Here is a 27,994-nt window from a genome sequence, read left to right as displayed (position 1 = left end):
CACCATCTGGATTTCCAGTTTCTCTTGAAAAATGAAAAGATATGGCCCCACTGGGCCCACATCCCACAGGCTACAGTCGACTTAAATGAGGGAGAACTTCCCCTCTAGTTGCGGTGTATCCACCCCTATTCACCCCAGTCCCCACCACCCGGGTGTCGGGGCCTTCCCTCAGGACACACCCAGCCCGGTTCATGTGCGTCACCTGCCGCTGGAGTTGGTGACCCCAGCTGCAGGTCAACAGGCATGTCAGGAAGGAGGCGGCCGGGGGCTGCACAGGCGCGGGAGCCACCTGTCCCTGCAGAGGAAGGGGTCCTGCCCGGGGGGCAGGCAGTGAGGGCCAGGGCCCCTGGCGGTGGACAGCCCCTCCACGCCCTCCTGGGCAAGCAGAGATGCCAGCCTCGAGGCCTGGCAGAGGCAGGGAAGAAGGCAGGCCTGGCGAGGGGAAGGCGCCTCGAGGCTACAGGGCGCTGGCGACTGAGGTGGCCTCCATTCATTGTCGGGGAGGAAACCCTCTCAAGTTAATACAGCGCGACCTCTCCCCATAGGTGTGCTGAGGGAAGGGGGCCCTAGAGGCACCCCGGAAATAGCTTACAGCAACAGTGCTTTGACCAAGAGCTGCTGGGCACACTCCCTGGGGGAAGGTGGTGGCCCCCATCGGCTCCTCCGCTCCCACAGCCATCCCAGGGGCTGAGCGACCATGAGTCCTTCGGCAGCAACAAGTCGGGAGAGAACACACAACAGACGAGTGCGAGACGACAGGCTGGCGAAGACCACCTGGGAGTGGGTCCACTGTGCCCCAGCCCTGGTGTGGCAGGGACAGCCTACAGGAGGGGCCGGGCTGCAGCGTGGTAAAGGACCAGGGTTAGCACCACGGCAGCAGCCCCGCCTGCCGCTGATCTGGCTGAGGGGCAGGGGCCAGAACTGCAGCTGGGGCCTTGCCTCCCCGGGACCCTCCCTGAGGGGGCTCAGCACTCGGCTCCCACCCACCCCAGCACGGTGTCCTGGACAGGGAGACCTCCTACAGAATGAGGGGAGATGAGGGAAGCTCCTAGAACTCTGAGGAACAGAGGGAGGGATCTGCCCAGGCCCATTCGTGTCTGAGGACACAGTAACTACCTTGAACTTAATTAAGAGACTTCATAAATAGAGGTCCTGAGTGAGGAGAGAGTCAGGGCCGCCTGCACCGAAAGGAAGACAGGGACTCAGAACCAGGGCAGGGGCGGGAGACCCAGGCCAGAGGTCCACCCCAGGCCGACCTCGTGGGCAGAAAGACCCAAAGACTCTGACAGGTAAGGCTCCCCTCTGTACGTGGTACAGAAGGGAAGAGGGACCAAGGAGCTTCCCGGCACGGCAGGCCAGGTGCTGGGTGGGACGAGGGGCCGGTGTGCTCCGCTGCGGCCGCTCCCCGGACCCAGGAGCCGGCTCGCTCCCTGGTCAGTCACAGCATCTGGGGTCATCACAACCAGGCTGGGCAGTGCTGAGGCGCAGCTGCCGGTGGCTCAGAGGAGAGGGAAGAAAACTCTTTGGCCCAGACGAGCCAGAGGACCCTGAGGAGGGAGAGGCCATCACCCAGAGGCTCCCTCCCCTTAAGTCATCCTTCCCCTCGACTGATCCTGAAGGGAAGCTGGGCGTCCCTGGCAGAGCGCAGCCCGGGGGCCGAGCCAGGAGCGGTGGAGTCCCCAGCTGGCAGCCCGCGCTGTTAGCTCTTGTCTCCTGGGGACTTGCTCTTGGTATCACGCTTGTTTCCTAGCAGCTTCAGCACCTTCATGGTCTTGAACTTCCCCTTCTTCTTGCCCTCGGGTTCAGCCTCCTTCTGGAACTCTGCAGAAGGGAGGGGGGAGTCGATTGGGGCAGGCGGGGGGTGGTGGTGATGGCCTAGGAGCGCTGGCCAACAGGCTCAGCCCACGGCTACCACCTCTCCTCTCCTGGAACCGTGGGCACGCCCCTTCACCTTTCTGAGCCTTCGGTTCTTCGTCTCTAGGACGGGACCCTACCCCTTCCCAGTGTTTGGCAGGGATGGGGAGACGAGTGCCCGTGAAAGCAATGGGGGAGCCCTACAGCGTGGCAGACATTCATCTCTAAAAGGCTTGGTTCCCCTAGGCCGGTGCTCACAGCTCTGTGGGTTACAACATGAACACTGACTGTCAGAGGTAGAAGAGACCTCAGAAATCATCTGGCCCAGCCCCTAACTTATTATGGACGAGGAAAATGTGAGTTTTGAAACAGACTAACACCAACTGAGCTTTTTGCAGGTGCCAGGCCCTGGACTAAGTGCTTTATACACATTACCTCAGTCATCCTCAGCACATGCCCGGGAGGTGGGTGCCTCCATCACCCCCATTCCATGGACAAGGAGGGCGAGGCCTAGAGGGGTGAAGTGGCTGGCTCAAAGCCACCAAGCTGGGAAGTGCCAGAGCTGGGACTGCAATCCAGTCTAACTGGAGCCCAGACTTAACCGCAAGGCCACAAAATGAGTCACTGGTGGAACCAGGATTAGGCCCAGGGCTGCCTCCCAGTCCAGTGCTCTCTTAACCATTCTAGGCACTATTGTATCTGCGGGAGGGCCTGCTGTTTGGTCCCACAGACCCCTCCTAGACCGCTGCAGATCTCAAGGAGGAATGCACAGTTTAAGGCAGACGCGCCCTGGGAAATGCTCCCACACACCACCGTCTTCCCTGTGGGCACCAGGGCATCCCACACCCACTCTCCTGGCCATAGGCTGACCTGCCTTGCTACACACGGCCTTCTTGGCAAAACAGGGGCTAGGAGTTTGCACACACCGTCCCTGTAGTGCCCACTCCAACCCTCTGTTCAACCTACTCCCGACCCTCCAGGAGTTCAAGTGCACCAGAGCCCCAGGAAGGGCCTCACCTTTCTTCTTGATCATGGCTTCCAACATCTTATCTTCCTCTTCCTCCCTGAAATGAGAACGGGAAGCTGAGTGTCCCATGGGAGGAAGGACGAGGTAATCTCTCAGGCCCCTCCAGACTCCAAGTCCATGCAGGCTAAGCAAGTAGCGCTGTGATGACTGGCAGTGAGGGCCCTGTCCCCAGGAAGCCCCAGGGAACCCCTCCCCCAGCCACGTCACCTCTGCCGGTCCTCATCTAGGCAGTTGACGATGGCGTTGCGCTGCTCGATGAGGGTCACAAGCTCCTGCATCAGCACCTTCTCTCGGCCCCGGTCCTCTTCTGTCCAGTCCTTTTCTGCCCAAGGAGAAAAGTTGGGGACATGAGTCCCAGGAAGCGAGGAACTAACACCTAAGTGCTAAGGGTGGCTGCGGACCAGCCCCATGCTGGACACTCTGAGGGAGGGGGCCCAGATGGGTGGGGATTACAAATTTTTGGAGAAATGAAGGTTGTCATAGGAGAGACCAAGGATACCAGTCTGCCTACCAAAGAAACTCTCCAAGGGGCTCCGGGAGGTCCAGCACAACACGTGTTCTGAGAACAGAGAACAGCACGTGCCGGAGAGTTTCCTGCTATGTTCATGCACTCATTCAACAAATGTTCACTAGATGGTTTCTTGGGGAAGGATTCAGGCTGGGGCTGCTGAGAGCCTCCAATGGCGAGCTGGCCAGAGTGGGGCAGGGGTGGGGAGACAACAGGGAACCCCAGGGGTCCTCATGCAGGAGAAGCAATGTGACCCAAGGGGCATATTGGGACATTCATCTAATGCCATGAAGGAGGGTGGACTAGAGGGGTCCCTGGGGGCAGGGAGCCCTGCCAGGAGGTGTCCCTGATGTCTCAGACACCTGCTGCCCCTCCAGCCTCCTCTCAAGAACCTGAGCCATCCTACAGAGCCACCCCCAGAGGCCCACTTGCACCTTGGTATTCCTCTCACCCAGCCCACAGGCTCCCAGGGGAGGGATGCCCACACTTGACCTTCCCTCCACAACATCTGCCCCTACCACATCCTCTTGCCAAAACTGGAACCGTTGACCCAGCACAGTTCTGGGGACAACGTGGGTTTCAGACTCACCACCCCAGTTCAAATGCTACTCTGCTGCTTCCCAAATCTGGGGCCTGGGTAAGTTATGTCCCCAACCTACGTGTGGGAAAACCAAGGCTTGCGAAAGTTAAGTCCTTGATCAGTGTCACACAGCAAGGGTGGAGCCAGTGCTTGTACCCGGCCAGCCTTGGAACGCTTTGATCCAAGCTACAGCCCTTACAGTGTCTTATGGATCTCCAGCCCACCTGGGGCCTTATAAACCAGTCTCACCCTCCAAAGGCAACAACCAGGACAGGATGACAAGCCCCGATGTGTTGCCACCACACAGAGGACTGGAGAAGCAACACAAAAAGCCCAGGGCCAGGCTGGCCTGGGGTACAGAGGTGCTGTCCCCATTTTGGCCACAAGGTGTCGCTGCGGCTTCCGCTGAGTGGCGGCCGCGCCCCAGCCTCCAGAGATTTGGGAGTGATTCATAGGTGGCAGCAAAGAGCTGGGACATTCTGTGACTTCCTCAGGGACACTCCTGCCTCTGGGTCACATCCAGCCTCCCAAGTTCCCTGGTCCGTGGAAAAGCAGGGCCACTGTCCCAGCCGGCAGGAGGGGCTGCGTGTGCAGGGACATGCCCAAGTCAGAGACATGGCTAGAAGCCCAGCTCCACCACCAATGTGCAAGACTCTCAGCCTCTCTGGCTCTTCATTTCCTCATCTGTTAAATGGGAACGACGATTCCTACCACCTGGGCCAGAGGAAGTGGTCAAAAGCCCTGGCTCCAGCCTCTGGACACTCCACAGTCCTGTGCTCTCTCTCAGCCCACAGCTGTGCTCACCCCACGTCATGGCCAGACCCCAACTCAGCCACATAATAACCATCAGCCATCAGCCCCTCATAGAGCACAGAGTGTTTCCACATCCACTGGCTCCTGGGCCTTAGAATACCCTCCCAGGTGGGCACCTTCATCCCTGTCTTACACATGAACCCACTGAGGCTCGGTGGGGCTAAGGAAGCTGCCTAAGGGCACCCAGCAAGTTAGCGGCAGAACGCAGGACTGTGTGACTCCACACCCAATCCTCCCATTGCCCCCCTCCATTCTCAGCACATCCCATCCCTCCCTCCCACCCTGAGCCACGCTGTGCAGGGGCACGTCCACTGGCCCTTCCCCCGCCAGCAGAGCCCTGCCATGCTCTGGCCTAATGGCCATGAGCCTAGAGCTGCCTCTGGACAGGTACCTGCTCACCCTCGCTCAGCAAGGCAGCCCTAGGTCCTGGAGCCTGACCCCTCCCCTCCAGGAGCCCACCCACACCTTCCAGGGGAGGAGGGTACCAAAACAAGCCAGTCGAGACTTCCCTGGTGGCACAGTGGTTAAGAATCCGCCTGCCAATGCAGGGGACACGGGTTGGATCCCTGGTCCGGGAAGATCCCACATGCTTCGGAGCAACTAAGCCCATCTGTGCACCACAACTACTGAGCCCGAGTGCTGCAACTACTGAAGCCTGCGCGCCTAGAGCCCTTGCTCCACAACAAGAGAAGCCACCGCAATGAGAAGCCCGTGCACCGCAACGAAGAGTAGCCCCCGCTCGCCACAACTAGAGAAAGTCCACACGCAGCAACGAAGACCCAATGCAGCCAAAAATAAATAAAATTTTAAAAAATAAAAAAATACTTTATAAAAAAAAGGGGGGGCTTCCCTGGTGGCGCAGTGGTTGAGAGTCTGCCTGCTAATGCAGGGGACATGGGTTCAAGCCGTGGTCTGGGAGGATCCCACATGCCACGGAGCAACTGGGCCCGTGAGCCACAACTACTGAGCCTGCACGTCTGGAGCCTGTGTTCCGCAACAAGAGAGGCCGCGATAGTGAGAGACCCGTGCACCGCGATGAAGAGTGGCCCCCGCTTGCCGCAACTAGAGAAAGCCCTCACACAGAAACGAAGATGCAACACAGTAAAACTAAATTAATTAATAAACTCCTACCCCCAACATCTTCTTAAAAAACAAAAAACAAAAACAAAAACAAGCCAGTCTGCTCCTGGTCTTGGTGTTCTCTGCAGGCCTGTCATCCCAACACCACAAATGTCACAGCCCCGCACTGGCCATGCTGTTCCCTCTCCCGTCTTGGCTTGAGCTTATTTTTCACCTGTTATGACCCAGACAGCACCTCCTGGCCTGTCCCCAGACTCTGCCTGTGCATCCCCATCAGGGCCCGGTCTGTCCACTCCCCAGCCCACTCCTCCATGTCGCCAGGTCCCAGGGCAGGTGTCTGGGGAGTGGGTGTGGCCACACTCACCTGGCTTGTTGAGAAGGCATCGGAGCTCATACTCCACGTCGGCCTGGCGTTGCTCCAGGTTCTGCTGCTTGAAGCTGGAAGGTGGGAATAAGGTGACTGTTAGTTCTGCGGCTGCCTGCCCTGTGCTGTCACTGATAAGGGAAGAAGGTGAAGATTCCCAGGCCTAAGCTCTGTGGATCCTGGGGAGAGGAGCCGGGAGCCCAGGGGAGCAAGGACTCACACATAGATGAGCTCGGACTCCCGCCGGACCAGCAGATGTTTCTCGTGGATAAGCTTGAACCAGTCCACCAGCATGTCATCCTCACGGCCCTCTGGAAACCAGATGTCCACTGAGGCCAGGGCTGGGGGCAGTCCCCAACCCTCAAAGGGGCCACGGCAGCTCCTACCCTGGAAGAGAGGCTCCCCCTACCCGAGTTCCACCCACCAGGCCCCCCGCAGCTCCCGCACCGTTCACTCCACCACGCAGCTTCTCCTCCAGCAGGACCCCACGGTGTTCCAGGGTATCCAGCTGGCGCTCGATGGTGTCCATCTCTCCATGGATGTCCTCCTCAGGGATGTACTGGTCAGCCTGAACCTGCCCGACAGCACCCAGTTACCTGAAGGTCAGCCCGCCCTCCCACCTGTTGGCCGCCAGGAACAGGAGCTTCCCTCTTCTCTCCAGCCAGCACTGGCCTCCACAAGCCCTGCGCCCTGGCTCCATCCCACACCCTGGTGTGGCGAGGGGTGGGTGTAGGGACAGCCACGCCCCTGCCATGCCCCTGGTCCCAGCGCAGACAGGCATGCCCAGAGGGCGATACAACTTCCTGCTTCTCTCAGGCAACTTCCTCCCCTCCTCTGCCACTCCAGAAAATATATCACAATGTGCGAAAGTGACCCTATTAGAGAGAGAAATCTGAGAACACTCTAAGCTGTTTAAGTATGTCATGTGAACGCTTCGATCCTTGAACTATTATTAGTAACAATTTAAATGCATCACCCAATGCTTTTGGTCAGAGCAGCTAATCTGCTCAAAATCCCCCTGGCTGCAAGTTAATAAATCTCCCAGCTGGGCCTCCCAAGCATGCCCCCCTCCAGCATCTGAGGGAAGCTGCCCAGGCAGCCCATCCTGTGGCAGAGTCCCACGGGAAGCCTGAGGCAGCCAAGGGAGGGGGCCCGGGCCCAGGTGTCTGGGGCTCCCAGCTGTACCTTGCGTTTGATGAGCGGAAAGCCGTGTCCTGGGGCAGGCGGTCTCGCTGGCTTGGAGCCCTTGGTGGCCTTCTTTACGGTTGGGGACGCTGTGGGTGATGCCTTCCGGTTAAAAGGATTCTCCTTGCAGGAAGACTAAAGGCAGGGAGACGTGGCAGAAGATAAGTCAGGGAGGGGTCAGTAAGACCCAGGCAGCTTGATCACATGGGACCATGGAAAGCAGGCGGTAGGAATCAGGCAGAGAGAGAATCCCCCAGCTGCCAGTCTCTGAGGAACTCAGTCATTCAACAAACACTTCCACTTCCCAGCGCCTCCCGTGTGCTGCTGCTGCACTGGATACTTCTCTACATTCCTGTTCAATTCTCACAACCACTCCACAAGGTGGGTAGTGTCGTGCCCATTTTACAGCTGAGTAAACTCAAGTTCAGAGAGGTTAAGTAACTGGCTCAAGGTCACGCTCTTCCCAAGAGCCCAAGCTGCAGTGAGACTCTATTTCAGGCTGGGGCAGCCCTCCGGCGCTGGGGGCAGTGGTCAGGACATGCAGTTTAGGGAGGGACAGAGCTACAGTAGCTCATCCAGGCCTCACAACCACCCCTCTCCCAGCGGGGATTCCGGGGTTCAGCTCCTTGCCCAGGGTCCCCCAGCCAGGAAGAGCAAAAACAGGGAACCCCCTATCACTAGAGGGAGGAGGAAGGTAACTCCCTTCCTGCCCAGGGAAGACCCCCATCCTCTGCTGCCCCCTAGCTCTGCACTTTTCTGTCCTTCTGGGGTAATCCCTGTCCTGAGGCCAGCAGAGCCGGGCAGGCCCCCCACTGGGACAGGCCTTGCCTGCCACGTGGGCAGTGCCAGCATCTTCCAACCACCCTCCCCCAGGCATCACTTGAGGCCATGGAGTGTTCCCAGGAGTATTTACCGGGCTTTCCAACAGCTGGGGGGAGGAGGGAGGAGCCCCGCTCACCTCACCTGTGCCAGCCTGGGGGAGATTCCTTCAGGCTGGCAGTTGCCCTGGGATCTGAAGCAAGGAAAGTGCCAGGCCGGAGTCCAGGCGCAGCAGGGTGATAGTTTGGGCCCCACAGGGCAGCACCCGCCCAAGGGGCCTGCCTATCTCCTGCCCCCAGTGTCTCGGGTTCTCTCCGAATCCTGGGGTTAGGGTAAGGGATGGGGCGCCGTAGGAGGAAGTCCTCGTGGGCTCTGCCCACACCCTCCACAGTCACACCCCGAGGGGCCCAGCAGGGCCAAACAGCCCAAAGGCCCCTGAGTCCCTCAAGGGTTCTCAGCCACAGAACTCCTTCAGACCAACCTTTCACAGACCTGGGGACAGGAAACATACTGAAAGGCAGCTGCCTGTAGGGGGAAGGGGAGGGGCGTCCAAAATCAACTCCCTCCCCCACCTCCCACAGCAAGGAACCCTGGGGCTCCTCAGAGCATCCTGAGGCCCAGAGATGGGATGGGCCTTCTCCACATCACACAGCAGGTGGTGACAGAGTTGGACAGGAGGTGGTTGCCCAGGCCAGGGAAGGTTAAGTGGCATTTGAAAGGTGCACAGACCAACAGCTCAGGCTCCTCCCCAGGCTTTTCCTCTGTCAGGTCGGTCAGACCAGGACTACAGCCGGGCCCTGAGAGGGCTGCAGAGTACGGGAAAAAATGCAGAATCAGAACCTGGTGGCGCAAAGGGACTCTGGTGGCAGGAGAGGCCCCCTCATGAACTAGGTTCCCAGAGGAATGTCCTGACCCCTGGTGACCTCTGGTTCTTGGCGTGACACTGAGAAACAAGTGCTTCACCAGCCACAGAGGTCAAGTGGAAAACGAGCTCCCAGGGATGGGTGTCCAGCAGACCCTCCTCGTGCCCACTGCAGCCCCCAGAGGGGATGGAGCACGGGGCCAGCCTGGGAAGGGGCCTGAGAAGGGGAGCCCACAGCACGGGCTGTCCGCACCCCTGCAGTGGCACACAAGAGAAGCACCCAGTAAAGCTGTTTCCTCGGCCCTCTGCCTGTTGAGGGCCGACCCCTCCTCTACCCGTCCCCCCCAAAAACAAACTCTACACAAGGCACAGTCATCCCAGTACCCTACCCCGACCTGGCTGTGAGCACCTGGGGGGCAGGGATCACCACGGTCATCTCACCTCTGGAGCCCAGGCCAGCCCATACACACAGGAGGGGCTCAATGAACACCATCTGCCCCATTCTATAGGAGGGGAGACTGAGGTCTCTGGAGAAGGAAAATGACCCCAAGAAGGGAGTCATCCCCTCCCCTCTGTGCTCTACCCCAGGTGGCCTTGTAGAACAATCATCTAGGCCTGTCTCCCTGAGCAGCTTGTGAGCTCCTAGAGGGCAAGGACAGGGTCTCAATGCCACTGTGCCAGGGTCTGGCACAAATAGGACCTCAGCGAATGGAAGGGTGAACAGAAGGATGTGTGGTTTAAGTGGTGGCTAGTGGATGCGTCCCAAATGGGCACGTGCATGTGCTAGGCAGGTAAATAAGAGCTAGACGCCTCAAGACATGGAAGACCAGGCAAGTGGAGACGTGAACAGATGGACAGGAGGTCTGGCTAACGGATGAAAGGATAGAGAGGTGGAGCTGTGCCTCAAATGAATGGAGTGGTGAATGGGTAGACGGGCACAGCCAAGGTCACCCAACAAGTCAGGGCCAGCAACGATGGAAGGGTCAGAGACCCTGCCCTGAGACCAGGTCCACGGCCACTAGACAGGACAGCAGTCTTTAGCGAGGGTGAGGCACTCACCTTTACCTGGAGCTGCGGGGACGAGGTTCCAGGGGAAGGCGCAGGGCTCTTGTCTCCAACCAGCACGAGAGGGGTGGGAGCAGCGCCACTGCAGGGCTTGGCTGGAGGGGGACCTGGGCTGCCCCTAGTATTGGGGGCAAGGCCAGGGCTGGCTTGAGGTGTCCGGTCCACACTGGGCTGCACCAGCTCCCCAGAGGAGGACAGGGAGGAGTTGGCAGAGAGGCTGGCCGAGGTCCCAGGGCTGCCAGGGGCATGGACAGCAGGCTCTGAGGAGCTCTTGGGCACAACTGGCGGCTCCAGAAGCTCCTCACTTGGGGGCTGGCTGGAGCTCTCGGATGACAGGCTTTCCACACTGAGGGCTGGCGATGGGGTGGCTGAGGGTGGCTCCGAGTGTGACAGGCGGGAGGTGTGGAGAGCTGTACAAACACACACACAACTGGGTGCCACGTGAGGGGGCACAGTCAGGCCTTCTGGCCTCACCTAACACGCTCCACTCTCGACAGAGCTGCAGGCCCTGGCAACCCAAGTCCTCCACATCCAGACAGGCAAGAGCCCAGAGGACAGCAAAGGTGTGACTGGACCAAGGTCATTGGCAGACAAATCATCCCAATTCATCCTGCGCTCTTCGGGCTCTGGCGTGCACCTCGTGGCACGTCATAGCCCTGGTTCCCTTACGGCCCTCGCTTCCTCATCCCGCGTGGCTGCAGCCTCCACTTCCCCTCCCATGTCTGATGTGACCCAAAGCAAAGCCAAACTGAAAAGGCCAAAAAAAAGCCTTGCTTCCGTCTGCCTTCTCTGCCTCTGACCCGAGCAGAGGTGGGAGGGAGGGCAGCAGGAGATGGAGAAGCAGGCAGCCCTGGCGGTGGCCGGCACCAGGCCAGGCACTGCCCCATGCCAGTTTCATCCTCATGCGTTGAGGGACACCATGCTTCAGAGTATCATCTGTGCTTTCCCAGGGAAGCAACAGACTCAGAGAGGAGAAGGGGTGGGATTGGACCAAGCTGTGTCCGACTCAGAGCTCATCCCATTGGCTGCATCTCCCACCCGCCCATCACCTCCAATCAACTGACCCACCATGCTCAGATGGAGGGTCCCAGGGCACCAGCAGGGGCCGGAGAGGGGGGCCTGGGCCACCTGAGCACCGGCCTCTGGCCATCTCTAATGTGCCCTCGGACCCACTGTCTGAGGGGCTCCCACTGAGGTCTCAGAGGCAGCTGGATCCCAGCCGTGGTGGAAGGTGACCAGGCACAGGGCCCGAGAAGATTGCAAGACGGTGAGAGGGTGGGCTGGGCGGAGGGAGGCACAGCGCCTGGGAGCTGGCCCACCACCTCCATATCCCAGATGGGGAGATGGAGGACAGACACAGGGGAGGGACTGCTCAGAGACACTAGCGCCCGTGCCACGCAGCCAGGGCAGAGCCCGAGGTGCCTGGCCACTGGAGGAGAGTGACTAGATGGGCAGGGCTGGAGCTAACCCCTGCCCAGCGCTCTCCGCGAGCCTGAGTCGGTGTCATGCACATCGATGGATAACACGTTTAATTCTCACAACAGCCCTGTGAGGTGGGTTACAAAGGGTTCAGAGTATAGTCAGGAGTCTGGCTTCAAATCCTGCCTCCACTGCTTAAGCGCTGTGAGGCTTTGGGCAAATCACTTACCCTCTCTGTGCCTCAGTTTCCTCACCTACAAAATGGGGTATGACACCTACCTCACAGGTTTGCTCAAGGATTGAGGACAGACATGACACACACGGCACCTGGCCTGGAGGGGATCCTGTGGCACCACGTGCCCTTCCCCGGCCCTGGGCTGACCCAGGTGCCCAACCCCAGAGTCCCAGCTGTCAGGAGAGCTCCCGAGAACGGCACTCACCAAGGGGAGATGCACTGGGTGCTCGGGGGGCAGGGCGCTTCTTTGTCCTGGGGCTGCTCGTCGGCGTGATGCCATACCAGGGGTGCAGGGACTTGGGTGTGGACTCCGGGTGAGTCGGGGCGGGGCCGGTGGCTGGGCGGGGTGCAGCTGGGGGCTCTTCCTCCTCCTCCTCGAAGGGGTTGTAGGGCTTGGGCTCCGGGCCAGCCACCTCATGCACACCTCCGTTCTCCACCTGCCTGCTGTCCCGGCCCGGGGGCGGCGGGCCGGGGCTGCTGCTCGGGGGCAGGGGGGCTGGCTTCTTCTTCGGCTCTGCCTGCACCAGTGAGATCCATGGGGGGTCTTTCCTGGGGGCTGGTGTCCTGGACAGAGGCAGGAAGAAGCAGAAACCATTAGGAGGCAAGGGGGGCAGTGTCCTTCTCTCCCCAGACAGTCTTGAGTGCAGCCCAAAGGGGGTGGATGAGAAACTGCACCCTTCTCCTCTCCCACCCCAGCCCAGTGGGGCCAGTCTGGGCCCAGAGTTGAAACAGAAAGAGGGGGGCCTCTCTCTTCCCCTTCCTCTGTCTCTGTCTCTCTCTCCCCCGCCTTCTCTCTCATGGACCATACAGGGGAAACACAGCTCCCAAAGAACAGCTGGCAATCGATGTCCTCGCCTGTGACACAGGCTCCCAGAGCTGGAGGATCTGAGCCAGGTGTACAGCTGAGCTTTGCTGGGTCTTCTATACTCTGCTGCTGATTTGCACGACGACTCTAGGGGCGAGGCCTAGGCCTCCCTCGTTCCACAGGCAGTGGAGGCTTGGAGGGGTGAAGGGACCCCAGAGGCAGCCGTCTCCACCAGGCATTGCTGCCCACAAGAGAGGGGGTCCCAGGGGAGCCACGGGGAAGGGGATGTGGGCACAGGCTCCTGCCCCCAGAGATGAGCCCCACCCCTTCTCGGGAGGGTGAGCTGGCGGATCATGTGGCCTTGTTACCCACCCAGACCCCAGGGTACTCCCCTTCCCCCTACCAGGGCCCTGAAACCCCTCAGGGCCAGCATACCTCTCTGACAGCTTGGGTGTCCCTCTGGGCTTGGGGATGGGGGGTTCATGCAGCTTCCCTACATGGGAAAGGAGAGTGAAACAGGTCTTCATGGGCAGCTGTGAGCCGGGCAGCACAGTGGGGCACCCAGGGAGCCAGCCCAAGTGCCTGCCTTACCAAGGATGCCCTTCCATCCCACCTGGAAGGTCATGGACTCCAGGTGGCCATGGCAACCTCACCTGTATCCCCGTACCTCCCCAGCCCAGCACTCAGGGAGATTGGATAAATAACAAAGGTGACAGGTAGAGAAGGTCAAAGGGGCAAGGCCAGGACACCTAGAGACCCCATTCGTATTTCAGTTAAGAAGGGGGAAACCTGGACTTCCCTGGTGGCGCAGTGGTTAAGAATCCACCTGCCAGTGCAGGGGACACGGGTTCGAGCCCTGGTCTGGGAAGATCCCACATGCCGCGGACCAACCAAGCCCGTGCGCAAAACTACTGAGCCTGCGCTCTAGAGCCCGCGAGCCACAACTACGGAAGCCTGCGCGCCTACAGCCTGTGCTCCTCAACAAGAGAAGCCACCACAATGAGAAGCCCGCGCTCCCCACAACCAGAGGAAGCCCATGCGCGGCAACCAAAAATAAATAAAGAAATTTATTTTTTAAAAAAAGAAGGGGGAACCCAAGTGCCCCTCTGACACTTCCCCAAAGTGGGCAGGAAATATTGTTTCAACTCAGCCCCAGGGTCACCTCCTCCTGCAAGCCTCCCCTGACTCCCAAGTGTCCTCCGTGAATCCCACCATAGCCTCTGCTCCCCCATCTTAACAGACATCTGCATTCTACCAAAATCCTCATGTCTGTGTCCATCTCTCCCTCGAGACTGGCAGCACCTCAAAGGCACAAACAGGTCTGCACAGTATCTCTATCCCCAGCGCCCAGCTCAGGAACGGGCCTCCACGAGTGCGGAACAGAATGAACAAGTCCCAGGGGGAGACCCTGGGAGTCTCCCTCCCCTGGGCCTCCTCTGATAAAGAGTTGACCAGCACGTCTCAGGTTACAAGGAACCATGTTTCCATGAGCTCATGGAAGCCCAGGAAGGTCATGTGGGAAGGTCTGACAATGAGGGGTGAGGCAGGGGTCTCCACTGCAGAACAGGCCAGCCTGGGGAGTGCCCCAGGGGCCCATCTGACCAGGGACACACCCTCCCCTACCCCCAGCCCCTGAGCTGTCCCCTGCCAGACATCCAGATGTGGACAAGCACACAGGCTGGGCTGGGAGGGGAGGTCACCTGAGTGTGGACACAGAACCAGACACACTCGGGACACAGACACACATGATGTACACTCCCCACACCCCGAAACTGAAGCACACAAGATGGACACAAAAGGACACACATCCTGGGCACACAGAATGGGGCAGGGATCTGTGCCCTCGCAGCATGGAGAACAGAGCGTGCACCGAGGGGCCTCAGTATCTATTTGCTGCGTGAATTAATAACCTCAGCACCACAGTCGTCCCCAGCACATCCACAGCACACACAGGCACAGACAGCACGGCCCCATGAATACTCCCAGGCACGTGTACGTTTAAACGCCAGGCACACCTCAGGAAGCGCCCAGCCCCAGTCGGGCCCTTGCTCACCATTCACCAGGCCGCTGCCGCCTCCCTGCTCCACCAAGTTCTCCTGCTGCAGGCTGGACCGGGGCCGGGGCGTGGGGAGCATCAGGGCTGTGCTCTCAGAGACCTTCCTGGGGGCAGGTGTGGGGCGGCTGCCCGGGGTGCTGGCCAGCTCCTGTGGTTTGCCGGAAACCTGGGGCTTGGTGAGGATCTGGGGTCGGCCCTCGGGACTGGCCTTGGGTACGTCCACCTCAGCCCCTGCAGCCGCATCAGGGCTGGGGCCGCCTCTCTCCACATCCTTGGCTTCTTCTGTAAGTTGCTGCTGCTTTGGCTGTGGGGGGAGTGTGGGCCTGGCCCCTGACCGCCCACCGGGGCCCAGCCTGGCGCAGTGCTCCGCACACACGAAGGTGCCCTCCTCTGGCCCACTCTTGTAAGCTCCGGGGAGTAGGGTGCTGGAGCACCGCCGACACCTGCCAGGGAGAACAGGGGTGGGGTGGGATGGGGGGATCAACTTAGCCAGGCAGCCCGGCCCAGGGTGCTGGCTACCCCTCCTCCCAACTGCCAGCCTGGATCCTGTCTCAGTACCCAGAACTTCCCAGCGGAAAAGAAAAAGGGTAAACGTCAGAATCATAGCAGAACAATAAAACCATGTGAAATCAGCAACATAAATTGTGAAACACGCCTTCAGTTTCTGCTGCAAGAGGAAGCAAGGGTTCCCCCAGCTCCAACGGAGGTTCCATCCAGTGTGTGGGCTGCCACTCATTAGTGGCTCAAGAAATCAATTTAGTGGTTTTCAACCAACCAGGTTTTTTTGTTTTGTTTTGTTATGAAATAGAATAAAATAAGATATATCAGAATGTATCACACTTGTTTTATGAGACTCTAATTCCAGTTGTGCATCTATTCATACAAGTTTGATTTCAGGGATATACTTACAACTGGTCACAGTGTCAAATGTATGTCACCATAAAAAGTATTTAAAACACTGCCCTGATGGCCAGACGTGACTGTGTTTGTGCAGTGGTTCCCTTCTTCGAGATTTTTCCCCCTCAGTTTTGCAATCAGGTGCCTGGGGTTCCAGGTCCAGCCACCACACACACACACACACACACACACACACACACCCCACACACCACACATACACACCGAATACACTGCACACCACACACCACACAACACACAACACACACACAACACACACACAACACACACACACACCACACACAACACACACACCACACACACAACACACACAACACACACACATACTCTAAACCACAACTGAATACACACTATAACTCCCAGTCACTGGTTTCCATGGACTATTCAATTTTCTTTGCTGATTTTGTTTCTAACATATAAAACGTTTTCATACATTCTCTGGCTTCCCCTGGGAGCCACACACTGAAAGCAAGTTGTTACTATGATTTCTTTTTTTAACTGCTTTCTTTAGGAAAGAAAAAAAAAGGAAGAAAAAACAAAAGATAAAAATAAAATAAGATTTTCAAAATGCTTTCTTTTTTCAACAGCTTTTAGAGCACATTCTGCTCCTTAATCATCATTACTTAGTTCCAAAGAGCTCTGCCCCTCTTTCTGTCTCTAATTCTGTGACTGACCAAGTCTCCCCTCACGAGGCCTTCGTTTGTCATCAGTAAAACAGGGAAAAGCAAGATGCTCCAGCATGACGAGCCTGCCAAGGGGCTTGGCACACCATGGTGCTGAATCTAGGGAAGCTCCCTGACCCCCCCAGGGTCCCCCACCGCTCACCGGAAGCAGTGCCGGTGGTACAGCTTGCCGTCGGCCAGGTAACGCTGCACCAGGTGCACGTGCTGCTGGCAGGCCGCACACGTGCTGCTGGGGGTCCGGTGGGCGCCCTGCTCTGACAGGCTGCCCGAGGAGCACTCATCGCCCTGCAGGGAATAGGGTGGGCAGACTGGGGGTGGGGTTGGGGTCACCAGCCTTCCTGTTCAAGAACACTCCCTGTTCCCCGCCCTACTCCCACTCCCAAGAGTGCACAGTGCTAACACACTCCATCAGAGCCCCAGAAGGGCAGAGGGTGGGGACTGCACTGTTTTGTACATGAGGAAACTGAAGTCCAGAAAGGGGGAAAGACTTGCTCAAGGTCACTGCGTCAGGATGGAAACATAAAAATCCAGACTTCCAGTTTCTGGGGCCCTCTCCGCCAGAAAGGCAGCTTCCAGCTGTATAATCCCTTCGCTTGTGCTGCTCTTGTCCCTCTCCCGTCCCCACAGGTGGGGACTTGCCTGAGAGGTGGCTGCCCTCTTAGGCCCACCTCGTCTGCCTTCTCTGTCCCCCCAACTAGAACCAAGCAGATTTAAGTCCAAGTTTCTCAGCTTCTAAGCACTGTGACCTTGAGCAAGCTGTTTTCGTCTCTGAGCCTTGGGCTCCTACCTGCCAAATGGAATCCTATAACCCCTGCCTGTCTCAGCCCTGCACATGCTCACTGGGCACCCACCATGGGCTGGGCTCCCTGTCCCTCAAGAGGTCCTCCAGCAAGGCGCAGTTGGGAGTAGGTGGGAAACGCCCTCTGCACACTGTGAAGTGCTGTCCAGATGTGAAACACTGGTGTCACCCCCTAAGCATCTTGGAGCAGGGGGCTGGCAGTGCGGCCCCCAATTCCCAGCTGAGAGATCTTGAACAAATGACCAAACCTCTCTGAGATTCAGTTTCCTCACCTGTACGTCAGGACACACAATACCCACCTCCCAGTGTTGTTGAGAGGATTAAGCAGAATCACGCTAGGAAGTTTAAAGCTCTGTCTCACGGGAATCAAGGGGAGAATGTGCTGTACTGCATGGGTGAGTCCTGTCAGTCCCATGATGGAGAGTCAGTGCTGTGGATGCCCTCTGCCCCTCCCAGGCCTGCCATCCCCTGCTCCTACCGCCCTGGCCTGGCCTGTAAGAATCTAGTCCCAAAGCCAAAGGGAAAGGGACGAAGAACACCCGCTGAACGCGGCAGTGGCAGCTGTCCCCCCACCCCACCTGCCCACCCCTGGCATCTGCCTACCTGAGCCCTGTCTCCTGGTTCCGCGGGAGTGGGTGCTTTGGATGGCGGGGAGGATGCTGCCAGGCCCTTTCTGGGTGATGAGACCCCAGCTGCCAAGAGACCAGAAAGAGACTCTGAGGCAGCTGGAGACCCTGGAGGTCCAGGAGGCCCAACCTGGCCTGAGCTTTGAGCTCCATGGCTACCACCTGAGGGCAGACCACGGACGCAGTGGGACCAGGCTCCCACTTCACACAGGCAGGGGATGCCTCCTTCCAAACTAAGCGCCAAGAGCAAGCTACCCAACCCTGCCAGGCCTCCGCAAAGCGGGACAGTGACTCCCACCGCACAGGGCAGCGTGAAAAATAAGGCACCAGGGACTTCCCTGGTGGTGCAGTGGTTAAGAATATGCCTGCCAATGCAGCGGACACGGGTTCAAGCCCTGGTCTGGGAAGATCCCACATGCCGCGGAGCAACTAAGCCCGTGTGCCACAACTACTGAGCCTGCGCTCTAGAGCCCCCGAGGCACAGCTACTGAACCCCGTGTGCCTAGAGCCCATGCTCTGCAACAAGAGAAGCCACTGCAATGAGAAGCCCACGCACCGCAACAAAGAGTAGCCTCCGCTCACCGCAAGTAGAGAAAGCCTGCGCGCAGCAACAAAGACCCAACGCAGCCAAAAATAAATAAATAAATTTATTTTTAAAAAAATAAAATAAAATAAGGCACGAGGACAAGCACAGAACCATCAGTGCCCAACATGTGAAAGGACGGGGAGCTTCCTTCTCACGAGGCTGAACGGGTGAAGGGAAGGAAAGAAGAGGAACCACATGGCGCTGGCCTGAAGGTTCAGGAAGATAGGCTGGCTCCCTGGGGCCAAGGAGCTTCCCCACACAAGCCCAAGTGGGCAGGTGCGGCCCGGAACCCTGCCTGGACGCCCTCGAACCAGAAGAAACCCACCGCCCAGCCCACCCGCCTCCTCCACGACTCTGCTCCGTCATTACTTCAGCAAATATCCACTAAGCGCCTACTCTGTACCCAGTGATTAAAATAAAACCCCCAAATTCAGAGAACTGTATACCAAAAGAAAAATCAATACTACTGTATGTTAATTCTTAAAAATAAAATCCAGGGAATTCCCTGGTGGTCCAGTGGTTAGGCGCTTCCAATGCAGGTGGCCCTGTATTGGATCCCTGGTTGAGGAACTAAGATCCTGCAAGCTGTGAGGCCCGGCCCAAAAAAAAAAAAAAAAAATCCAAATTCCTAACTGTGGTCTAAGGTAGCATTGCCAGAACCTCAGGTCACAATCCATTAACGGACCCTGAAATCAACTGAGTGGACTGCAACCAGCATATTGTAAAGACGAATTAGAAGGAAATATCTGCGGGCATCTCATGTTTTAAGGGGAAGAATCGTTTCCTGAAACTTGTTTCAGTGACATATATGTACATGAACATGGATTATAATGGGAAACATATTTCTTACCATGAGTCATGGTCAAAAATTTTGGGCCCACTCCCTACCACCACCGCTACCCCACTCCCCCACCCCCTACCCCCACCCTGACCCTGGCCTCACCTCCTCCTTCCCCCTCACTCCCCTGGAGCACACAGGCCCCCTGCTGCCCCCTTGCCTGGAATATTCCTCCCCAGATCTTCACATGGCCTCCTTCTCCTCCTTGTTCAAGGCTTAGCTCAAATGTCACCTCCTCAGAGAAGCCCTCCATGACTACTCACCCAAAATAGCCACTTCCTCCTCTCGCTGCTTTTTATACCATTACCTTATTTTGTTTCCTTATCGGACTCATCTGCAATTACATTAATTACTTTGTTCTCTCTCTCCCTCCCCCATCCTTTAGACTGAAAGCTCTGTGAGTCTGTATCGTTCTCAGCTCTCTCCCTAGCACCTAGCACAGTGTCTGGCACACAGTAGAGGCGAAATAAATATTTGTTAAATGAATGAGTAAGTGCCAGGTGCTGGAGTCATGTAGCAGGTCTACAGGGGAGAGGGAGTAATTGAGATACTATGACCAGAGTCTTATATGTTCACCACGGGGCAGGGGGCTATAAGAGCACCTGGAGTATATCAGGGCAGGCTGCTTGGAGGAGGCAAAATGTGGGGTGAGAGGATGAGTAGCAAAGAATGTGCCAGAGCATGGGGGGTGGGGACAGGGACTGGAGGATCACCAAGAAGAAAGGCTTAGCAGTAAAGGAATGTGATATATTCAAAGCAGCACAAGAAATTCAGTATGACTACAGTTGGGGCAGTGAGTGGCTTAAGCTAAGTGGGGAGAGGCCCTCAGGGGCCCTGCTAAGAAACTGGGCTTCATCCTGATGACACCACCCCTGTCACCCTGGGAGGGGGGAGGTACCCCTCCTCTGAGTCCCTCAGCCACTGGGCTTCCTTCCGTCACACTCTGGTTCCAGACTAGGCTGTGGCTCCTGGAGGTCAGGGGTCAGCTGACATGCCCAGGGTCACCGGCCTCCACGGAGCCTGGCACAAGATGAAAGGAGAGCACGGCACGGTGTTGTCTCAGCCACGGCCAGCTTCCAAGGTGACCCAGTCCAGTGAAAGTCAAGCCTGGTCAGAATTACCCTTGAAATCCCTCCCCTCCCCCAGAAAGTACAGAACAGGGGGAGCCTAAGAGCCAGCTTCGCCTCCAGCGTTGGAACACCTCGCCGCATTTCCTCTGGTTGAGCAGCAGGTGGGATAAAAATGGTTTGCATTTAGGGGCCAAGCCGTATGGTAGCACAAGCTGTGACTTTAGCGACAGGAGTTCCCCACAGGCCCAGGGGGTGCTCTCGCCCCGGGCAGAGCACGGGGAGCTGGGCCACCAGGGTGACCTCACCCCCAGGGTGCCTGGTGAGGACTGGGAACAAAGTGGGCACCACCGACAGTATTACCAAGGGCCCTGCCCCACCTGCCCACCCCGCAGGTCCCCGGAAGGAGGCCCTCCAGAGAAGAGCTTAGTAGAGGGACATTGGGGTTTGGCCACAGGGAACCCTCCAGAAGATAAGACTGAATTGTGATTCTAGGTGAGCAAGCTAAATTCTAACCAATGGAATAAAAAAGTAATAATAATAGTAACCTTGAGTCCTCAATAAGGGCCAGACACAGGTCATTCTTCCTCATTTACTCCCATCAACCCTGTGAGATGGGCGCTGTTCTTATCCTCACTGCAAAGGGGACCCTAAGCCGAGAGGTGACCCTGTGGCCCACTGTCACCCAGACAGTAAATGGCAGCGCAAAAACGTTCAGTCCACGCTGCCTCTCACCAGACACTCAGCGGTTGAGAAATACTTTCATTTTTATTTCTAGTAAAATACATATAATGTTATTTGTTCAATTATAATATTAATCCCTAGTATTATGGGGGGGATGGGGAGTAACAGATTATTTTAATCTTTTAATTTTTATGTTTTCTATACTCTAATTTTCTACAGTAAGCATGTTTTACTCCTGGTAAGAAAAACAAAAATCCGTACTTCCTAGAATACTTTTTTTTTTTTTTTTTTTTTTTTGCGGTACACAGGCCTCTCACTGTTGTGGCCTCTCCTGTTGCGGAGCACAGGCTCCGGACGCACAGGCTCAGAGGCCATGGCTCACGGGCCAAGCGGCTCCGTGGCATATGGGATCCTCCCGGACCGGGGCACGAACCCGTGTCCCCTGCATCGGCAGGCGGACTCTCAACCACTGCGCCACCAGGGAAGCCCTAGAATACTTTTAAGAGATGGGCTGAGGGTTTCCCAGCTGGCGCAGTGGTTGAGAGTCCGTCTGCCGATGCAGGGGACACGGGTTCGTGCCCCGGTCCGGGAAGATCCATCCCACATGCCGCGGAGCCGCTGGGCCCGTGAGCCATGGCCGCTGGGCCTGCGCGTCCGGAGCCTGTGCTCCGCAACAGGAGAGGCCACAACGGTGAGAGGCCCGCGTAACGCAAAAAAAAAAAAAAAAGAGAGAGATGGGCTGAGATTGTCCACATGGAGAGCAGAGGCTGGAGGAAGGACTGACATGGCAGCGGAGGGGCAAGGTGCCCACCCCCAGAGGACCCCCGACAGCAGTGACACAGCACAGGAGTCGGGACACCCGAATTTGGTTTTCCTGCTGTATGACCTTGAGCTCCTCCCTTCCCCTCTTTGAGCCCATTTCCTCTCTGCGGAAGACAAGGCCCAGGAGAGATTTCCACATGGGGACTCTCCAGGCAGGAGGCTCAGTAGCCACCCAGTGACCTGACTCAGGGCAGAGAAATACCCTTGCAGCCTCCCATCCCCCCACCCCCGCCGCCCTATCCCACCCCACACAATCCCCCAGCCTCTTAGTTCTCAGGCCCTGAAGGTCACTGCTGGGGAAGCTGGTGCACAAGAGCCCTACAGGACGGCTTCCCTGCTGGAGGAAAAAAAACCCAGGGAGGTGTCTGCAAACAGGAAGTGAGGGTGGGTGCCAGAGGTGAACTCACAGACAGCGGATGAACTCATCCTGCTTTGTCTCCTCTGACATTATTTTTTTTTTTTTTAATTTTTCCCACACCAAGTGGCTTGTGGGACCTTAGTTCCCCGACCAGGGATTCAACGGGCTCCCTGCACTGGGAGTGCCAAGTCCTAACCACTGGACCACCAGGGAGTTCCCTCCTCTGACATTATTTCACTCAGTTACTGGTTCACACGTTTGCTGTCTGTCTCCCCCGCCAGACTATGAGCTCCCCGAAGGCAGCGATCTCCTTCACCGCTGTACCCCACGGGCCCAGCACAGTGTTATTTTACTCAATTAATATTTCAGTGAGTGAATGAATGATGAGCTGCCTCCCTGTGCCTGTTTGCAGCTCAGAAGACAGTGTGACACATGCCCCACCCCCAGGGCCAGCCTCCCTGAAGGGTTGCACACCTCTCACCTTGGCCAGGGCTGGCGAAGTGGTTGTAATATTGGGACACATAGGTCATGATGCTGAGGCAGTCAGGGACACTCATGGAGACCATGTCACTGGGGTCCAGGAGGGCAGGGATTCCCAGCTCCTTCTCAGCCACTTCAAAGGCCTGGGGGGGGGTGCAGATGCCAGGGTGGGGGAAGGTTTGAGGCGGGGGGGGGAAACGTGTGGGGTGGGGGGCAGGTGCAGGGGTGGGAGAAGGATGAGTGTTGCACAGAAGCAGTCACAAGCAGGAAGAGGAAGATGAGGCAGGGTCAGTGGGCGCCACTCTGCATAGACCGAGCTTTGCTCAGCGGGATGAGGGGGATGAGGGCAGGGGTGACTGTGACCTGGAGAAGGGGAAGGTCTGGTGCTCCAGGCACAAGTGGGCCAGAGGGGAGCAGGGGGTGGGGAGAGGAGCAGCCAGAGCCCCAGTGCAAGGCAGCTGCTCCGGGAGCTGGTCCACGAGCCCCTCACCTCAGCTCCTGCCCTGCAAGACCCCTGCCCTCCGACACACACCCTCCCGAAACACACAGCCTCGTGGGCTTCCATCTGTCTGGGGGACTCACCAAACGGTTATTCTCGAAGACATTGTCCTTGGAAAGTGAATCAAAGTCTCTGCAAGAGACAAAGTGGGGGAGGAGCATTGAGGAGAGGGCTGGGGCAGGGGTGTGACCAGTGGAGGTGACCACATCCCAGCCAGCCTGGGTCTCAGCAGGGTTGGGGGAGGGGTCTGTGGACTGTGGAGGAGGAAACTGAGACAAGGAACCCGTGCTAATAGAGCGGGGGCTGCCAGGTCGGGCAGAGAATGAGCACATGGCCCCCGGGGGCCTCCGAGCAGAGGCTGGAAATCACTCAGAAGGGGCGGGGTTGAAAAGCCCCAGCTTCAAGTTTAACCCCCAGGAAGCCATGTCCTGACTCAGTGGCAAAGACAAAACTAAGACCAGGACCAATGCTGATGACAACAAGGACACCCACAGATTGCTGACCTCACGCTGAGCACTGGGCTGAGCTCCTGTCTTGAATTTATTTTCAACTCTACTTGGCAGGTATTTACCCCACTTTACAGATAGGGACACTGAGGCCCAGAGAGAGGAAGCCACCCCGGGAAGAGGAAGCCGCCCTGGGAATCCACATTTCTGTTCCTTCCACTGCATGTCACAAACCTGGAGAAGCCACACCAACTTGCTGAAACCCTAACCCAGGCCGAAGAGGAATGTTGTTTCAATGGTGCCAGGAATAGAACAAGTCTGAACCAGCCTGGAAATAGTACATTCTCCAGAGCTGCTCGCACTGAACGGTCGGCCAACCCTGCTGGGCCACTCCTGGGGGCACCATCCTTTGGGGAGCAGTGAAGGGTGTCCCAGTTCCTAAGCTGGGACAGGTGAGAAGTGGCAGGGCCTGCCGGAGTAACCTAGCTTTTATTTATTCCCCTCCCCACCTCCTGGCTCCAGCTGCTGGAGTGGCTGAAACCAGCGGAGGAGACCCAGCCTTCTTGCTCAGCAGCCTCCTGGGTGCACCCGCCCCAAGCCTTGTCCTTCTATGGCTGGAAACTGCAGCCTGACTGCCTGAGACGTGGGCCCAGAGGCCGGAGAAGGCAGTACGGCCTCCAAAGTCTGGGTCCCAGGCCCTGTTCTTCCAGGTCAGGCTGCGTGACCTTGGGCGGGTCGGCAGTCCTTGTGGCCTTCGTTTTCCCATCTGCAAACTAGGGGAAGCCCTCGTACCACCTCCCAGGCTGGTGGGGAGGACCAGGCTTGTTAGAGGCAGGCCTCACAGACACAAGAGAGCCCTCCTCCTCCTGCCCACCTGCCTGCTAACTTCTCCAGGCAGAGATCAAGGTACAGTGAACCGTGGGCCAAGGCAGGAAGGGGTAGTTTGCAAACCCCAGGAGATGCCCAAGGCCAAAAGGCCCGAGTGGACTGGGGAGGGGATTGTGTATGCACTTCAGCCCCTTTTGCCACCTCTGGCCAGACCACTTCCTTCTCCCCTCAGCTGGGTCCCGAACTCCTCCCCTTGCTTGGCCACTGCATAAGAGTGTGACTCCGAGCAAGCTACACAACCTCTCTAAACCTCGGGGACACTGTGACACCAGCCCAGCCCCCAACAAAAGCTTGTTCTGAGGCCGAATGAGACAAAAGCAGCTTGTCTGGGCCCTTTATTTCAGTCTCCCAGCAGTGTTCTTAGAAGGCTAGGGTCACATTTTGTTCACGGCGTGCACTCAACACCCTCCACAGTGCCCGGTACTTAGTAGGCACTCCATAAATGTCTACTGAATGCATAAATGCCGGAAACAGCGTGAAAACTGTAAAGGTCCCCACGATGCTACGATTTTTCCTCCACTTCTCCCTCCCCTACCTTCGTCCCTAATCAACATCTAGGCTTTGGAAACATATTTTCTGAGAGTTTTCGAAGGCTGGGAAGTTCTCTTTGGCTCTGGGGGAGATGAGGAGCACAAACATGAAACCCACATGGTCCCTCAAGGGAGCTTAAAGATGCCTAGATTTGAGGAGGGGGAATGAGCCCACAGCTCGAGAAGTCAGAAACAACTTTAGAAGATGGTGCTTGCCCTCGCCCTACCCCAGCCCTACTCTCCTGGAGATCCTCCTAGCCATCGCCGACGTCCTCTCTATGCCTCATATAGGACCTGGGCCTCAGTTTTTCTCCCGTGCAATGGGCTGGCAGCTCAGATGCTGGCCTGCCTTGCAAATGAATGCCTGGACCTGATTCTGGATCTCTTCTCAGGAGGGAAGCCCCCTCCGCTCCACACGAACTCTAGCCACATCCCTCCCTGTGGCCCCATCCACCCTCCTTAGCCAGCAGGAAGCCCTAAGCATTCTGGCCCAGCCACATCTCCCAGCCCTCCCTGTCCTGTGCTATGGAGTCCAACAGTGCCGCCTGTGTCTCTGCTCAGGTGGTCCCCCCTGCCGGGAATGCCCTTCCCTCGGCCCTGACCCGGCTCCTGCTCTCTCTTTGAAGTTTATGTGACGGCTGGGAGGCCTTCCCAACCTAGCCCTTTGATACAGCACTTCCCACGTGTAGTTATCAGCACTGCTTCCCCCATAGGCCGTGGGAGACTGTGTGGGGTCTGCCTCTTGGTTGGTTAGTAGCTATTTCCATTACCAGGCACAGTGTCCAGCACAGAGTATAACTCTGCAGACACTTGTGGAATAAACGAAGGAGTGAGACACTCTCATCATCCCTTCCTGCCTAATAACACTACTTATAATAACTAATGTTAATTGAATGTTCATTGTCCCATTTAATTTCTCCCAACAATCCTGTGAGGTAGGTCTTACTATCAACCCCCCTTTACTGGCCAGGAAACTGATGTCTGGAGGAATCCAGTGATTTTCCCAAGGTTGCACACCTAAGACATGGAGGAGTGGACCAGAAACCAAGCAGCCTGCGCTTTGTGCTGGCAGCCTCAGGTCCATTGCGTGGCTTAGCTTGACACCTAAGTCCTGTCACACACTGGCCAACCCTGCCTCACCACTTGCCCCCCAGCCAAAACAGAAGACCCCTTGAGCCCTCCGCTCTAATGTGTGGGTCCAATCTGGGTGCCCTCCTTCTCCAACCTTCAAGGCCCGGCTCCTGAGCCCCCTTACCCCGTGTCACAGGCCCCACAAGAGGCAGCAGCCCACCTACATCTCCACCTCATCTCGTTCACTTCTGCATCCACACCCCCCAAAACCCTCTCCTCCAGGGCCCACCCCACCACCTACATGGTACAGAATAAACTAAATGCATCTACACCATCGAATCCTTGAGGCAATCCTTCCCTTCCTTCCCTCCTTCATCAAAGCCTCCCAGGTGCTGTCTTTGGGGAGCACAGGTCTGGAGGTGGAACAGACATACAAAGACTCCAGACCCTGTCAGGCTTGGGGAGCCCTGTCCAAGGGGCTGTAAGCAAGACAGACAAGGACCATGACTCTTGTCCCCAATTTGCAGATGAAACCGGAAGTACAAGGAATGGCAGCTGCCAGATAAACATGCACTCAGTGTTTTATGAATGAATGAATGAATGGATGAATGGAAGAGGTTCCAGGGCCCAAGGAAGAGGGAGCTGAGATAGAAACACCAAGTCAACTGCTCTGGGGTCTGAATAAATTTTCCCATGGAACCTTACTGGGCACCTGGGGGCAAGAAGAGGCCATTTCACACCCTGGAGCAGCCCATTAGGGCTGTAGGTCAGACCCTAGGAGTCTTCACTCAGCCTCCCTGCCCCACTGAGGACAGCAGGGTCATGGGGCACACACCTGGGGAGACAGGTCTGTGTACTAATGGGGAGGGGGTTACATCCATTCATCTGACCTCTATTAACCTAGGGTCTCCTCTGTGCCAGGCACAGTGCTAGTGCCCTGGAAACATGATCGCATGGGGGAATCAAAGCCAGGGGGCCCCACAAAGGGAACAGGCCTCCATGCCCCACGTGGAGGGGGCTGCTCAGAGTGCCTGTTTAAGAGTTTAGTGTAAGAAAGGCCCAGGGTCCCGGAGGAGGGCTCGGTGCTCCTTCAAAGAGGAAAGGCCTTGGAGGCTTCGGTGTCCCTTGGGCGGAAATCAGTGCCCTGTGGGCGGGGCCAGGGCCTCAGCAGAAAGACCAGCATGGGGGGCGGGCTGTGTTCCAGTGGGCGGGGTCAAAGAGGCCAAGTGGGGGAGGGGTGCACTGGATCAGAGGGTCTCCGCGAGGCGTTGGGGGCCCGCGGGAGGGTGGGAGCCTCGGCCTCTGGGGGCGGCGCCTGCCGCCGCCCCGGCTCCGCGTCACTGAGCGGGGCGGGGGTCCCCAGCTCGAGCCCGCGCCGCCCTGCGCCCCGGCCGGCCGCCCGCCCTCCCGGCACTCACAGCAGGTCGGGCCGGTGCCGGTGCAGGATGGCGCAGAAGGCCAGGCCGTCCCGGAAGGAGCTGCTCAGGTCGCGGATGTCCACGCCGCGGTATCCCTCGCACTGGCGGCGGCACCAGGCCAGCAGCGCGACCCGCGGCCCCGCCATGAGCCGCGCGGGGCTCGGGCCCGGCTCCGGGCGCCGCCGGGACCGGGCTTCACCCTGGGCCCGGCTCGGGCCGGTTTCCGGCTACGGCTGCGGCTGTGGCTCCTGCGCGGCCCAGCCGGCGCGGCTTGGAGCTCGGGGCGCGACCCGCTAGCGGCGGGCGCGGGGCGGGGAGGAGGCGGGGCCGCGGCCTCGGAGTCCTCGCTCGGGCTCCGGAGCGGGGGCCCGGCTCGGCTGCCTGCTTCCCGCCCGGCCCTGCCCGGACCTGCCGGAGCAGCCGCTGCCCGAATGGCCCGGCCCGGCCGGCCGCCGCCTACTCACCGCCGCCCGCTCCCCTCGCTGTGGGCCGGCCGCGGGCGCGGGCGTCCCGCTGGCCTCGGTCCCCGCCCGCCGCCGCGGGGGAGCGGAGAGGGGGCGGTGGCCTGGCGCCCCACCCAGCGGTGGCTCCGCCCCGCAGACGCGGACCCCC

General features: G+C 58.1%; 1 protein-coding gene across 2 annotated transcripts; it reads right to left on the bottom strand.

The window, feature by feature from the left end:
* Nucleotides 1–7: 7 nt before the first annotated feature.
* On the bottom strand, nucleotides 8–27,902 carry MICALL1 (MICAL like 1). 2 transcript variants are annotated; one of them, XM_082635006.1, is made up of 16 exons: nucleotides 27,383–27,902; nucleotides 23,113–23,161; nucleotides 22,532–22,673; nucleotides 17,673–17,761; nucleotides 16,413–16,555; nucleotides 14,670–15,115; nucleotides 13,052–13,109; nucleotides 12,017–12,375; nucleotides 10,158–10,567; nucleotides 7,412–7,546; nucleotides 6,674–6,800; nucleotides 6,447–6,537; nucleotides 6,227–6,300; nucleotides 3,089–3,203; nucleotides 2,872–2,918; nucleotides 8–1,821 (listed from the first exon to the last, which is right to left on the bottom strand). In XM_082635006.1, the coding sequence occupies exons 1-16, from the start codon at nucleotides 27,526–27,528 to the stop codon at nucleotides 1,700–1,702; spliced, it is 2,553 nt and encodes an 850-aa protein (XP_082491132.1). In that variant the 5' UTR covers nucleotides 27,529–27,902; the 3' UTR covers nucleotides 8–1,699. The 2 variants fall into 2 exon arrangements, with proteins under 2 accessions (XP_082491132.1, XP_082491131.1); XM_082635005.1 differs by having other exon boundaries at nucleotides 10,152–10,567; nucleotides 27,383–27,901.
* Between the last annotated feature and the right edge of the window lie 92 nt (nucleotides 27,903–27,994).

Source organism: Mesoplodon mirus, assembly GCF_964341445.2.
Source record: "Mesoplodon mirus genome assembly, chromosome: 11".
NCBI lineage: Eukaryota > Metazoa > Chordata > Mammalia > Artiodactyla > Ziphiidae > Mesoplodon > Mesoplodon mirus.
This window is presented reverse-complemented; position numbering and strand designations above follow the sequence as displayed.